Source organism: Eulemur rufifrons, chromosome 7, assembly GCF_041146395.1.
Source record: "Eulemur rufifrons isolate Redbay chromosome 7, OSU_ERuf_1, whole genome shotgun sequence".
In the NCBI taxonomy this organism is placed as follows: Eukaryota; Metazoa; Chordata; class Mammalia; order Primates; family Lemuridae; genus Eulemur; species Eulemur rufifrons.
The window spans coordinates 25,419,394-25,435,033 of NC_090989.1; the positions used below are offsets into that span (position 1 = coordinate 25,419,394).

The 15,640-nt window shown below is 39.0% G+C and overlaps 1 protein-coding gene across 2 annotated transcripts in view; it reads right to left on the reverse strand.

Moving 5' to 3' along the window:
* The window catches only part of CXADR (CXADR Ig-like cell adhesion molecule), a 67,181-nt gene that overhangs the window by 35,440 nt on the left and 16,101 nt on the right, over positions 1-15,640 (reverse strand). For both annotated transcript variants that reach the window (XM_069475017.1, XM_069475016.1), the window contains exon 2: positions 4,896-5,062. In XM_069475017.1, the coding sequence (XP_069331118.1) occupies positions 4,896-5,062 (167 nt within the window). The remainder of the gene's footprint in view (positions 1-4,895; positions 5,063-15,640) is intronic.

The window sequence follows — 15,640 nt, forward strand, 5'->3', positions numbered from 1 at the left end:
TAAAGTATATAAAACACTGCCCCGCACACAGTACATGGTAACTGCTGACTAAAGCAACTGCACCAAGAATAAGACGGAAATTTCTCCAGCCCAGTCCTCCCATTCCTGGTCCTGAACCCACACTGCTAGCTGAAATATATTAAAACAGGGGCTCCATTAACTTATAAAATAGCTGAAATTCTATGTAAGCATCCTTTTCTGCATCAATCTCTTTCTAACCCTTCCACCTTTCTTTTGGTCTGACTTTACTGTGTTTTAGGTTAAAAGCTACGTTTTAATCCACAAAGAGACAACCAAAGCCAAGTCCCTGTTTCACCCTTATCTCACTACCCCTGTAGACAGCACAGCTGTGCCTCCCACTGAGCAGAGAAGACCTGGGTCCTCCTCCCATTGTAAGACACACTAAAGGCTCAGGGCACACTGTTTCTTGGTCTCTATATGCGCCTTGTCACAGGTTTCACTCCTCTCAGGAGTCTTAAGCCAGAATCACTGAAGGCCCCTGCTCTCCATATACATCCCAGGCTTCAGCGATCTTAAGCACCGGATCAGCGCTGGTCCCTAAAGGGAGGTGGGCACTGCACTGGCAAGGGACAACAGGAAACTATAGGACCTCACGTAGAAGCCTATTCTCAGGGTTCTGGCAATTCCACAGTGAAAGAAAGGAGAGGAAGGAGAAGTAAAAGCAAAAGCAGGAAGGAACAGGGTGTCTGGGATGAGCAGACAGAGTGAGTCAGGCTCAATTTACTTTGCTTCGGGAGACAGAAGGAAGTTCTGGTAGCAGAATCAGGGCAGAGCGAATGCCCTTGGAGGGAGTGACCTAGTCATTCATGACTTGGGAAAGCACCTTAATTATTTCCTTCACAAATACATCATGGGCAAACTGACTGGATATGCCAAAAATATCACATAACTACACTGGTGCAGTCATTGAATGGAAGAACTTACTACCTTTAAACATCCCTTTTCTTTTACATGGACAATAAATAAAAATAAAATTTTGGCTCACGCCTGTAATCCTAGCACTCTGGGAGGCCGAGGTGGGCGGATCCTTTGAGCTCAGGAGTTCGAGACCAGCCTGAGCAAGAGTGAGACCCCACCTCTACTAAAAATAGAAAGAAATTATATGGACAGCTAAAAATATATATAGAAAAAATTAGCCGGGCATGGTGGCGCATGCCTGTAGTCCCAGCTACTCGGGAGGCTGAGACAGGAGGATCGCTTGAGCTCAGGAGTTTGAGGTTGCTGTGAGCTAGGCTGACGCCACGGCACTCACTCTAGCCTGGGCAACAGAGTGAGACTCTGTCTCAAAAAAAAAAAAAAATTTATCTTCCAAATGTATATATTACTACATTCCCCCAAATATTTAGACTTGTTTTCCTCTCCCTGGTTTAATGTAATTTATTAACATTGATTTTTTTATACTAGCAAATCGAATCCAAGTACTTATCAAAAAAGTAATCCACCACGACCAAGTGGGCTTCATCCCCGAGATGCAGGGGTGGTTCAACATACGTAAATCTATAAATGTAATTCACCACATAAATAGAAGCAAAAACAAAAACCATATGATACTCTCATTAGATGCAGAAAAAGCCTTTGACAAAATTCAACACCCTTTTATGATAAAAGCGCTTAACAAAATAGGCATTGATGGAACCTACCTAAAAATGATACAAGCCATATATGACAAACCCACAGCCAACATCATACTGAATGGGAAAAAACTAAAAGCACTCCCACTTAGAAATGGAACCAGACAGGGCTGCCCATTGTCTCCATTACTTTTCAACATAGTATTGGAAGTCCTTGCAAGAGCTATCAGGCAAGAGAGCAAAATCAAGGGAGTCCAAATAGGGAAGGAAGAGATCAAACTCTCACTTTTTGCTGACGATAGGATGCTATATCTGGAAAACCCCCAGGATTCAACCATGAGACTCCTGGAATTGATTAACGAATATAGCAAAGTCTCTGGCTACAAAATTAATATACACAAATCAGAGGCATTTATATATGCCAATAACAGTCAATCGGAAAACCAAATTAAAGACTCAATACCCTTCAAAATAGCAACAAAGAAAATAAAATATCTAGGTATATACCTAACTAAAGAGGTAAAGGACCTCTATAAGGAAAACTATGAAACACTGAGAAAAGAAATAGCAGAACTTGCAAATAGATGGAAAAATATACCATGCTCGTGGATCGGAAGAATCAACATTGTTAAAATGTCTATACTACCCAAAGTGATCTACAGATTCAATGCAATCCCTATTAAATTACCAACATCATTCTTTACAGACATAGAGAAAATAATTATACACTTTGTATGGAATCAAAGAAGACCCTGTATAGCAAAAGCAATTTTAAGCAATAAAAACAAAATGGGAGGTATTAATTTGCCAGACCTCAAACTATACTACAAGGCCGTGGTTCTTAAAACAGCCTGGTATTGGCACAAGTGCAGGGACAGAGACCAGTGGAACACAACAGAAAATCCAAATATAGAACCATCCTCATATAGTCACCTAATTTTTGACAAAGCAGGAAAGAATATGCTCTGGGGACAAGAATCCCTATTCAATAAATGGTGCTGGAAGAATTGGTTAGCCACTTGTAGAAGACTGAAACAGGACCCACAGCTTTCACCTCTCACAAAAATCAAATCACGGTGGATAATAGACTTACCTTAGGCGTGATACAATCAGAATTCTAGAAGAAAATGTAGGAAAGACTCTTACAGTCATTGGCCTAGGCAAAGAATTTATGAAGAAGACCCCCAAGGCAATCACAGCAGCAACAAAAATAAATGAATGGGACATGATTAAATTAAAAAGCTTCTGCACAGCCAAAGAAACAGTCCAGAGAATAAACAGACCACCTACAGAATGGGAAAAAATTTTTGCATAGTACACATCAGATAAAGGACTGATAAGAATCTATTTAGAACTCAGGACAGCAAGAAAAAATCAAGCAACCCTATCAAAAAGTGGGCAAATGACATGAATAGAAACTTCTCGAAAGAAGATATAAGAATGGCTAACAAACATATGAAAAAATGCTCAACATCCCTAATCATCAGAGAAATGCAAATCAAAACCACAATGAAATATCACTTAACTCCAATGAGAATGGCCTTTATCAAAAAAAAACCCAAAACAACACATGTTGGCGTGGGTGTGGAGAGACAGGAACACTAATACACTGCTGGTGGGACTGCAAACTAGTGCAACCCCTGTGGAAATCTTAAACAGATTCAAGTAGACCTGCCATTTGACCCAGCAATCCCATTACTGGGCATATACCCAAAGGAAAAAAGGTCATTCTTTAACAAAGACACATGTACCCGAATGTTTATAGCAGCACAATTCACAATAGCAAAGATGTGGAAACAACCCAAATGCCCATCAATACATGATTGGATTAGTAAGCTGTGGCATATGTATACCATGGAATATTACTCAGCTATAAGGAATGATGAAGATACGACATCTCTATGGTTCTCCTGGAGAGAGTTGGAACCCATTATATTAAGTGAAGTATCCCAAGAATGGAAAAACAAGCATCACATGTACTCACCAGAAAACTGGTTTCCCTGATCATCACCTAAATACAAATCTGGGAACGACACCAATTGGATATCAGACGAGGTGGGGGGTGGGGGAGGGGATGGGGGTATGCCTACACAATGAGTGCATTGCGCACCATTTGGGGAGTGGTAACACTTGAAGGTGCTGACTCGGGAAGGGGGGGTGGGGAAGGGAGGGATATATACCTCATGATGGGTGCAATGCGCACGACCTGGGGAACAGACACGCCTGGAGCTTTGACTTGGGGGGAAAGGCGGTACAGGAGCAACGTATGTAACCTGCAATTCTGTATCCCCCATAATAAGATAAAAAAAAAAAAAAAAAAACCCAAGGATGCTTCCGACAATACTACAGGTTCAGTATATGCTCTCACTAAAACAAGAATCACTTACTAAAGCATATCGTTGACTTCAGCACTAAAAACTCATTTTCCAATTGCTGTATTTCTCAGCTATAGTTAATAAAACACTGCCCCCCCCCCAAAAAAAAAAAACATTGATTTTTTTAACAAATTAAATGTTTCAGATGACGCTAATACGCAACATTCTAATAAAGTGAAATATTCTGGAACCAATTAAAAGGCCAAGGGTGATATCTGTATTTGGAGGTGAGATTACTGGGCAAGTTTCCTCCTTTGTACTCTTTTTGGCTTTGCAAGTTTTCTACGTTAGGCTTTTATTACTTTCACTGGAAAAAATACTGTAATAATATTTTGATTTCTTTTTAAGATTAAATATTTTATAGGTTGTTTTTATGCTTTCAAAACTTTGTTTTGCTTTTGTAAGAAATTCATTGTCCAGGATATTTAACACAAAAAAATAAGGAAAATAGAACATACTTACATTACAGTACATTATATCTAATGACCCTACTACAAGTAACAGAATCCTTAAAAATCTAAATCTGTCTAAACTTTAACAAAGTGGAGTTTATTCTCCTAACACAGGATGCACACTCCTGCCTTGATATCATGCCTGCTCCATCTACCCCTCTACCATTTCCTGCCTCGTAACATATAATACTTTCTATCCAGATTATCAGAACTTTCACAAGTTCCTCTTCTTCCCTGAAGCCCTCTTTAAGATGTCTAGTGACCTCTTCTCTTCTGTAATCTAAGGTCACTGATTATCCATTTCCCTCTACTACACGTATGTGCTATTCCACCTCCCATGACTGCTTCCTCACCCAGACCATACGCCTGAGAAGTCTGGGGCTTTCTTCCTGCTCCCTGTGGTGCATCCACGTGATCAGCACAGTGATGGACACAGCAGGCAGTTGCACAGACATCTGCTGAGTGACCAAACTTACCACTTGATCCACTTGCTGATTATCAGCTGGTGATAGCAGCCATTCAATGTCCAGCGGTCCCTGGTCTTCGGCACTAAGTGTAAATTTGCATGGCAGATAGGCAGTTTCCCCTTTGGCTTTTTCAATCATCTGTTCAGGAGTAGTGATACTCAAACTTCTGGCGAAATCTGGAGGAAGAAACATGCATGGGACTAAGCATCTGGAATTACGCTGGCAGCCTTCTCAGTGCCCCACAGCCCTTCGGGAGGAGCACAGGGATGCAGAGTCACAGGGTGGGGTCCGGGTCCACAGGAATGGAATCCAAACTCAGCAGTGCCCACGCTTTAGCTTGTGCCTTTGTAAAAATGGTATGACACTTACTTGATACAATCCCCTTTAAAAGCACTGTGCACTTCCAGCATTATATAAAAATATAAGTTTCTCCTAGTAGAGAGTTTCCAGCCCTTTTTGCGCCCTTCCTTCTGCTCTCCTTTGCTGTGACAATAGGTCCGCTCATCATCTGTGGTGTAAGTACCATGCTCTGTAAACCTACGTAAACCTGTATCTTGTTCTTGCTCTATAATCCTATCTTTCTCTCTTCAATAAACCTCATTGTCATGCTTGCCTTAAAAAAAAAAAAAAAAAGTTTCTATATCCAAGCAGATGTTTAAAACTGAATTTACCTAAAATCTCTGAAAAGTCAGTCATGTCATACAAGTTCAAGGCTACATTAATTCATGTTGGTCACAGTGCCACAAACACACCAGGAACTCATTGTTGGTAGGGCGCATAGTGGTAAATTTTAACACATTTTCTGCCAACACTTAATACTAAATTTTTATTACAGTTGATTCTATAACTTCTGCTGAATGCTTCGAAATATTTCTAAGCAGTAACTTTTGATGAGAACAATTCAAAAAGAAAGAAAATACTGTCAATTTAGAATGCTTAAAAAATTTACCAAATAGGTGATCTCAAAATTATCTCTGAGATATTTCTTGGCTAGGCATGGTGGCTCATGCCTGTAATCCCAGCACTTTGGGAGGTTGAGGCAGGAGGATTGCTTGAGGCAAGGAGTTTGAGACCAGCCTGGGCAACATAGTGAGAGCTGTCTCAAAAAAAAAAAAAAAAAAAAGACATTTCTTACTGATTATGCCTTCCTACTTCCCTTCTGAAAAAGTCACCAAAAATATTTATTTTATTATTTCTAAAAAGACATCTTAAAATCCCATAACTTATTCTGAAATTTGTAGTCTATAAAACTTCCACTTAGATCACAATTTACAAGGTAATGCTAGATGGCAATATTTTAAAAATATGTAAAGTAAGATATCCTGAGCTCCAAACAAAACTTCATACATTCTTCCAGTTGAGTTTGTTAAAAAAGTATGGCTTAAGGCTAGTCCTAGTGCAGTGGTGTTCACACCTAATCGATCACAACCACTTACAGATTTCTTTCTTCCTTCTCCATTCCTACTGCTTCACTTGACTAGCCTTTTTTTATAAAAAAAAAAAAAAAAAAAAAAGGTAAAATTCAAAAATGTAAAAAAAAAAAAAAAAAAGGGCATTGGGCCTGGTATGGCAGCTCATGCCTGTAATTCTATCACTCTGGGAGGCCAAGGCAGGAGGATCACTTGAGCTCAGGAGTTCGAGACCAGCCTGAGCAAGAGCAAGACCCCATCTCTACTAAAAACAGAAAAAATTAGCCAGGCACAGTGGCACAGGCCTGTAGTCCCAGCTACTCGGGAGGCTGAGGCAGGAGGATTGCTTGAGCCCAGGAGTTTGAGGTTGCTGTGAGCTAGGCTGACACCATGGCACTCTAGCCTGGGCAACAGAGCAAGACTGTCTCAAAAAAAGAACCAAGAAACAAAAAAAAAAAAACTTACTTTTTTAAAACTATTCACACTATAAAAGTCTGCACAGCACTACTTTGTCACAGCTGTGGTTTATTTGTGATAACCCAATATTTTCTTAAGTATAAATTCAAACATCTAACGTATACATATCTGTAAGTTTCACCATTTTCTGTTTAAGAAGTAGCTCTACCATTTGGACCTGTATTGCCTGACACTGACATCTGGAACTGGATGATGACCTGGAGGAGGCCCAAAGCACTAAGACTGTGCTATGCTATGTGGGACCTGCCTCTCATTTCCTCTCCCTTCCTTCTGCTCCCACCATAAAAATAAGCACATTAGAACAAAATTAAGAGTAAATCAATCCAAAGTCGTACTTCTCCACAGTGACTATTCTGATGTTGTTTAAATGAAGTTATTAGCCATAGCATATTCTTTCCATTGGCCCCAAAATAAGCTTAATACATACAGACTATCAGTTGTAATAAACTGTTAATAAAGCCGAAATCAACAGATTGAGAACTAAAGAAAAGCCAGATTACACTAAAGACCATTTACATTCAGGCACCATCCTAAGCTTTTAATCACATTTAAGCACACTCCTCTAACAGATTAAAAATGGCTAAATTCTCTGCACTTCTCTTAACTCTGAGGCTGGCCTTGTTTTGAAAAATAAAACACGGTAGGGATGAGCTGTGTGAGTTCCAAGGCTAAACCTCATGAGCCCTGGCTGCACCCACTCTTGCCTCCTCGGATGCCGGCCACTGTGTGAACCAACCACACGGAGGGCAAGTGAGGTGTCTGACCAACAGCTACAACCACCCAACATATAGGCACCCTAGACAATCAGCCCAGGTCCAGACCAGCTGCCCACAGCCCCACTTGGGAGCCTAGAACTTCCCATCTCAGCCCAGCCTAAACTGGCAACCCACAGGATCGTAAATGATTTTTGTCTTAAGCCTCTGAAGTTTGGGGTGGTTTATTAGACAGCAAAGATTGCTAAGACATCATCCAAACCCACTGATTTCAGCCCAAAAGTCCAACTACTACAGTCTCCATGTCATGTCCACATTTCTATTTAAAATTATGTGATTAGATATTTGTGTAAATCAAATGTTTCTCCTGAGTAACACTTTCTATTGTTTCCAATAAATTTAGATCTTTTCCTTCTTCATTCACTAGGGCATTCTTCTACCTCTCTAGCCTACAATGATTTTTCTTGTCTTCTTGCTATGAATGCTCACAGTACTTTACTTTCTACCATTTGTATCACCCATTTAGCACTTACCATACGCTGCCTTGGATTTTTTTTTCTTTATAAATTTTATGGTGAAGTTAAGGTAGCATCCAGGGTTTTGTCACATCTCCTAGATGCTGAGGAACCTATCTTCTTCCCATGGTACCTCGTATTTTTAGGACCTTTTAAAATGCATGTCTTGATTTACCATTATGTGATTAGCTCCATTACGGCTGGGAGAAATTGTGGATACCCTCTATCTCTTGTTGTAGTTCCTTGCACAAAGAAAAGAACTTGTGATTGGATTATAAATTTGACCAATTTTAGAAATGCTGAAAATGCATTAATCTGCTAGAAGAAATTCCTGCTAATTCAAGTGTTCCTTTCTATAGCTAATACACTTTGTTGCCTGCATTTAATTTGTCTGGTTATTAATAATGTATCAAGTAAGATAAAAAATACTCTATTCATACTACAGAATGAAAATTCCATTTCAAAATGAATTAAGACATAGCCCAAAAAATGGAGCTACAAATATATAAATAAGAATTAAAAATTGCTATAATTAAAACTTCCTGATTACTGTGTGCTTTTAGAGTTTTCATTTTGTAGAAATCAAATAAAAAGTTAAATGACCTCAATTATAAATCTAAACGTATAAAATTTCAAACCCTCCTAATCTACGCTCAGTACTCATACTATACAAAGTAATCAATAAAATGCAACTTAGTTTTCACAATATTATCTTTTATTCTTTCATGTTTGATACATAAAGATTACTTTTATTTTAAAAGATTGCCTTTAAAAAATATTCATATATATGTATCAAAATGATCTGGAAAGACATATGTCAAACTGTTAACAGAAATTATTTTTGTGAACTGAGATTTTAAGAAAGATGATTGCCCATTTCTGCTTTATTGATCTTCTTATGTGTATACTGCTTAAGAAATTTTAAACAGATTTGTAAATGGCTTTCAGTATTTCTTTTCTAAAAAATGGTTAAAACATTCAATTGTTCTTCATTATGTTGCACTAGAAATCAATTGAAATCTCAAGATACTGCAAAACAGTTATGGTGTTTCCTAGCAACACTGAAGGGCCTCTTTTCACAGAAGCATAGTTTTTCAAGTGCTGAAGTATGCAACAGTCACAAATTGTATAAGACAAAAGGCAGACACTTGGTCTCATGCAGTGTCCCTGGGATTCTTTCCTAATACTACCCAATTTTATTTATGCAGCAAATAGACTAATAATTTAACTTACAATCCACTTGTAGGATCGAATATGGTTTGAAAAGTAAATCAAATAGTCTTATAATTTTATTCAAACATATTCAGAGTATGATAAAATATGCAGCACATTATCAAGCTGCAAGTATTTGCAGAGTTCAGTTAATAAGTGCACAGCACTGAATTGTATAAACAAACTGAATCACATCTCATATTGGCAATAACTGAAATAACATCTCCCAGTATTCTGCTTGCTTTTTTATCTCCAATTTCCAAGTCACTTGGATCTTTAGATCTTCTTTTCTGCCCAGTCTGAGCATCAAAGTGACATGAGTTCATCAAAGAGTATTTTTTAGCCCTTGATGTCACCTCCTACTAAGTAAGGCCTTAGAAGATCTGTTTCTACCCTAAGAATGGAACATTACTGGAGATAATGGGAGGAGCTATTCCTCTGGAAGGGAAGCAATGCTTTGAACTGATGACATGCCTTAATTTCCTTAATTTGCTTTTTCAACTTTAAGCAATTTGTTAACCTGGATGGTCTCCAATGATCTTTTCCTTCTGGCAATCTTAAAATCATAGGATGTTAGAAAGTGCTCATGAAACATTATGGTTGGTTGTTTATTTTTTTAAAAGAATTAATCATGAGAATTTTAAATCATGTTTGAATGAGGAAAGCCTTAGACAAAAGTAGAAAAGAAAACCACAAAAGCTATGAAGGAGAAGACAAAAATTTAACTGTATTAAAATTTTTTAGTTAGAAAATCACCATTTCGTAAAACTATACTAATAATTGTTTCAGGCAAGATACTGAAAATTAGTGCTGAAAAGTATGATAAGAAACAGAATCACAGTTATCTCCACTAGAACAAATGTACATCATGTGAATTTGTCCAAACTCATAGAATGCACAATGCCAAGAGTGAACCCTGATTATAAACTATGGACTCTGGGTGATAATGATGTGTCAATACAAGTTCATCAGATCTAACAAATGTACCACTCTGGTGGGGGATGTTGACAGCAGGCAAGGCTGTGGAAGGGGGGCAGGGGGAACACTATACTTTCTGCTCAGTTTTGCTCCTAAAACTGCTCTACGAAATAAAGTCTACTTAAAAAAAAAAGACTAACAATACATAACCATATTCATAATTAAATACAAATTCAATACCATATTTCAGATATAAAATTGACAGTGATTAAAAATTTTAATAAAAGCTAAGCTTGGCAAAAGCGTTGGCAACAGACTGTGGCAATATGGTGAATAAATCAGTACAACCTGTTGTCAACACAGCAGAAGAGACCTGTGAAATGTCAACGTGTTAACCCGCTTTTAGGCGCTGCAGCTGAACTCTCACAAATGAAGAGCTCATATGTACAAGGATATTATTCCCTGATGCACTCTTATTCACTGATGTACTCTGAAAGAGAAAAATATCTGAAAACAACCTAAATGTCCAACAACAGGCAGGAGAATTAAGGTAAGAAATCCAAACTCATTTACCTGAGACAAAGAGCTAGGGCAAATATACCAGATAGAACCAGTCCCCTCCATCAAAAGGACCTTGCTAAAATTTGGCTTTTGAGTGGTAACATCAACATCCACTTATAGTAATAGAGGTATGATGACTAAATACTGCCACCTTCAGGTTTAATTCCATTTACCTTACAGAAAATATAATCATCTAATCAAATCATATCTTTCAGAAAGAACCTGACATTAAACATAAAGTGTAATAATGAACATACTAATTTAATGAAAATACATTTTGGGGGACTGTGCTATGGACTGAATCCAGTCCCCTCAAAGTTCATATGTTGAAGCCCTAACACCCCATGTGACTGTATTAGAGACAGGGCCTTTAAGGAAGTGATTACGGATAAATGAGGTCATAAGGGTGGAGCCTTGAACCAACAGAGCTGGTGCCCTTATAGGAAGAGGAGGAGACACGAGAGCCCTCTCTACCAGGTGAGGATAGAGCGAGAAGGCAGCTGTCTACAAGCCAGGAAGAGGACCATCACCAGAAACACAATTTGTTGGCCCTTTGATCTTGGACTTCTCAATCTCCAGAACTGTGAAAAAAACAAGCTTCTGTTGTCTAAGCTATCCAATCTATGACATTTTGTTATGGCAGCCTGAGCAGAAGAATACACACTGCCCACAGTTTCCTGGAGTGATGAAGTTTTTCATCATGCATAAGGTAATCTGTTCAACTGGACATGAGGTTAATGCATTCAGCAAAAATTCTCAAGAAGATTTAAACACATTGGGAATCTACAAAACAATGGGAAAATGTGCTTATCAATCCATAGCCAATAAAGATCACTATGAAGGCACTGTTTGGATGGTCCTTCCAACTAAGAAAGAAAAAATATATCCATATTAATAGAGAGGCATACAGAGATTGATGAATTTACTTAAATTTACTGCTTATCTGTAAGTCACGCATTAGGTAAGGGGCTTTACATTTATTATTTCATCTAATCCTTACAAAACCTGTGGAACAGGCAATACAGACAATCACAAAAAGGAACTGCTTCTCACGTGAAATCCAAGTAAATGTTGAATAACACCAGTTACTTAATGCAGACTAATGTGGAAAAAGAGAGAAGTAAGAGAAGATAATAAAGGCACCGATGTAAGGAAATGAGGCAAGAGAACTCAATGGCAGGAAAAATAATTGTTTATGTAATAGGGATATCCATGTAGACCCCTTAGAAATCTCAAATGAGGAAAGCACAAATCACCACTAGTGTGGTTTTTTTTGTTGTTGTTGTTGTTTTGTTATTTTGTTTGTTTGTTTTTTTGAGATAGAGTCTCATTCTGTTGCCCGGGCTAGAGTGCCGTGGCATCAGCCTAGCTCACAGCAACCTCAAACTCCTGGGCTCAAGCAATCCTCCTGCCTCAGCCTCCCAAGCAGCTGGGACTACAGGCACGTGCCACCATGCCCGGCTAATTTTTTCTAGATACATTTTCAGTTGTCTAGCTAATTTTCTTTCTATTTTTAGTAGGGACAGGGTCTCGCTCTTGCTCAGGCTGGTCTCGAACTCCTGAGCTCAAATGATCCACCCCCCCTTAGCCTCCCAGAGTGCTAGGATTACAGGCGTTGAACCACCGCGCCCGGCCTCACCAATAGTTTTAAAGATAGGCTGGAAGACCCCTTATGGCACAAGAAAACATGGGGGTGATTTGAGAATTCAACTCATATACTTGATTTGGGGGGAGGGGGACCAGGGACATCAAACTGCCCTGGGTTTGTTCCCCCAGCACAACCCTAAATTTCTCCTCTCAATCCCCTATCTCTGTAATGGGACCTGGCACCATCACGTTCCACAATCAATCCCTGCATAAGATCATGGATGCAAGAAATAGCTACATCACCAATTCATTTGCACAAATCCAGAAATAAGATTAAACGGGGGGCTACAAGGTTCACTTCTTTTCTCATTCAAACACACACTATGTCCAGTTAATTCTGCCTCCCCTGCACCCCGCTTTCTCATTCTAACCCACTCTCCATATTTCACCCAGGGTGTTCTTTATACAAATTTTTTTTTCCCCCCCAAAAAAAAGATGTCACTGCCATGTTTGAAAAGTCTCTGGTGGCTGCACCTTGGTTCAGACACCTTAATTCTTCTGCAAGACCCTTTATGATCGGACACCTTCTACCACCTTTAGTTTCTTACCAGTCCCCACTCCCATGGTATGGTACACTGCAGCCAGTTCATCATCATCTCTCCCCAGTGAGTACTCACAAAAGATACCTCCTTCTCTGCTCCAGCCCACCTTTTTAGGCTAACCACTATAATCTCAGTTCAGTCATTTCTTCCAGCATTCCTTGTATCCATATGTGGATTGAACCAGTGTCCTCTATGTACTCCTCAGGCCACTGATAATGCCTCCATCTCAAGCAATTATCTCACTTTACTGAAATTGCTGCTTTACTCTGTGTCCTTCCCACCCTCTACTCCCAGTGATTATTTCATAATTGACTCTGAAGCCAAAGACCCTACTGGTCTTGATCATCACTTGTTTTCTTTAGCATAGCAAAATTTTAGGTACTCAGCATTCAACAAACATTTGCTGAATGAATGAAGATTTTCTCTGTTCTATCACTGAGGAAACAAAACAAACAGAACATTTTAAACATGGTTTCTGTGTTTTTACCTATCCCAGCAAAACACCAAATGACAGGTCTGACCAGTGATGGCACAGGCACAGGGATTTTAGAGATTGTGTCTCACTGCAGATTTCAAGCAGTGACAGGTGAGGTCTTTTCAGCTGGGTGCAGAGAAGAGCTACGAATTATGAGATAGACAACTACATAGTCTGTCTTGAAATCTATACAGCCAACAAAGCCCTTCATTACAAGGAATGAATAAAACAGCAATAAAGCAATTCTGGATGCCTAGAAGCAAGCAGATCACAATTTGGGGATCTGCTGAGGGAAGAGGTGGCAAAGTGAAGCTCACAGGCACCATACCTTTATATAAGGGGATCCACCAAAACGGTACCGTTCAAAATAGTGAAGAAAAAATTAACAAGATAAAATGCAACTGAAAGGTAAGTCTTTTCTCTATTAAAGATGGAAATACAATGCCTGAGCAACATAGCAAGACCCATTTCTACAAAAAATACAAAGAGAGAGGAGAGGGGGAAAGAGGAGAGGGGAGAGGGAGAAGAGGGCAAGGGTGAATAAAGATGAACCACAAAGTGAAACTGTCTTGTCTGGGGCCAATCACAGAAGGAATAAATCAGGAAGTACCAAGGGGGGAAACGTAACTAAGGCCACATTTGCAGACCACACTGTTGGTGTACATTTTCCCCTTTATGTCTAAAAAGTCCCTTTTCTCCCTTGCTCCACCTTCTCCACAGAGAGCCTCTCTAGCCATTTATCAAAGTAAACCTTACCTGTTACTTCCTCTCTGAAGCTCCCCGGATCCCAGAGGCAGTATTAATTGCTTCCTCCTCTGTTATTATACAACATTTCCTCTATTATAGGTAGTTATTTACAGGTCTCACTTAACCAGGGCCTCATCTGTGGAGGGTGTGTCCCAAGGCTTATTCAATCAGCCCCCTCCCAGGCAGCCAAGGACAAAACTGCTGAACTTCAGGCGGAGGGAGGGAGCTATGAGGGAAAGTGAGGAGCTATTTGAAAAGGAACAGTGATGGGAGAGAGGATCACCAGACCTCATGAGGAAAGCATGGGAGGGGAGCCTTGGGAAGACTGTATATCCAGGGAAGCAAAGGAATCCAACAACACACCTGGATGGGAGGAACAGCTCAGAGGGCACTGCGCAAGCCTGGGCTGGTACTGATGGAAGCAAAGACCAAATACTTATTATTTGAATAATAAGAAATACTAGCAAATTTGGTAAGAAACTAATGCTACTTTATATATAGTTGTGTTAACATGAGAGAAAATGTTAAGAAAAACTTTTATTGTGGGTATTCCAAAATCACAACTACAGATGAAGAAAAGTTGCCTGTTCATCCTTCAACTATCTCTAGGGCAAAATGAAGAAAAAAGAAATTAAAAAAGTTACACGTTGATGTATGACTTCCCTCTCAAAATATGGAGAGTCATTCCAAAGGTATTAACAAAAAGGGAAAAATGTTAGAAACAAAAATAAGAGGAATTTAAATTTATATTCCAAAACTCTTACATATCTGGTTTCATGGAAAGGGGATATGATGTTAATGCCAACTGTTATGAAGAATTTATTTAATGTTAAGCTTTTTGAGAAACATAGCATGCCCTAAGGGTTACTATTTTAAAGAGAGGACACGTTGAACAGTATTGCTGAGTTCAGATCACGGAATTCAGGAACCTTACTATAAAAACACAATGGTCAAAAATGATTCACTAGAGCAACTTTAAGAATAAATTAGACAAATCAGGAACTAGTATGTTTAAGGGATTGATAAGGACAAGTATAATTTTGTATGTTTGATTACAAATACTGTAGATATCTCTCGGTTAGCAAGTCCTGAGATATTCTAAACGCTGTACAAAAAGGTGACCACCATGCTATTTGGATCATTTCTTTCCCCTCTGCTGACTCTAACTCCAACCTGGGCCAATTTCCTTTTTCCCAGGAAGCTGCTTTGGGATTAGCAATATTTGAAAGTCATCTAAATAGTGAGTGTCCTGGCTTCTTAAGAAAGGAAAAGAAAAAACAATTTAAATATGTTACCACTAATTAATTATACCACCTAGGCCTTTAAATATTACTGAGGGAAGGAAGAAAATGCAGGGAGGTAGAAATAAAGCTCTTCGCTGTCTAGGAGTTTTAGTTGTTTAATTCCCATGTGTGCTACTCAGTATAGACAGACTGCTGAGTCTCTGAGACTCTGAGACTGTACTCAGAGCTAAGGAAATTAATATTTACAGTCAGATATATTAATAGCAGTGAGAAATGACATAGGCATACTTATTT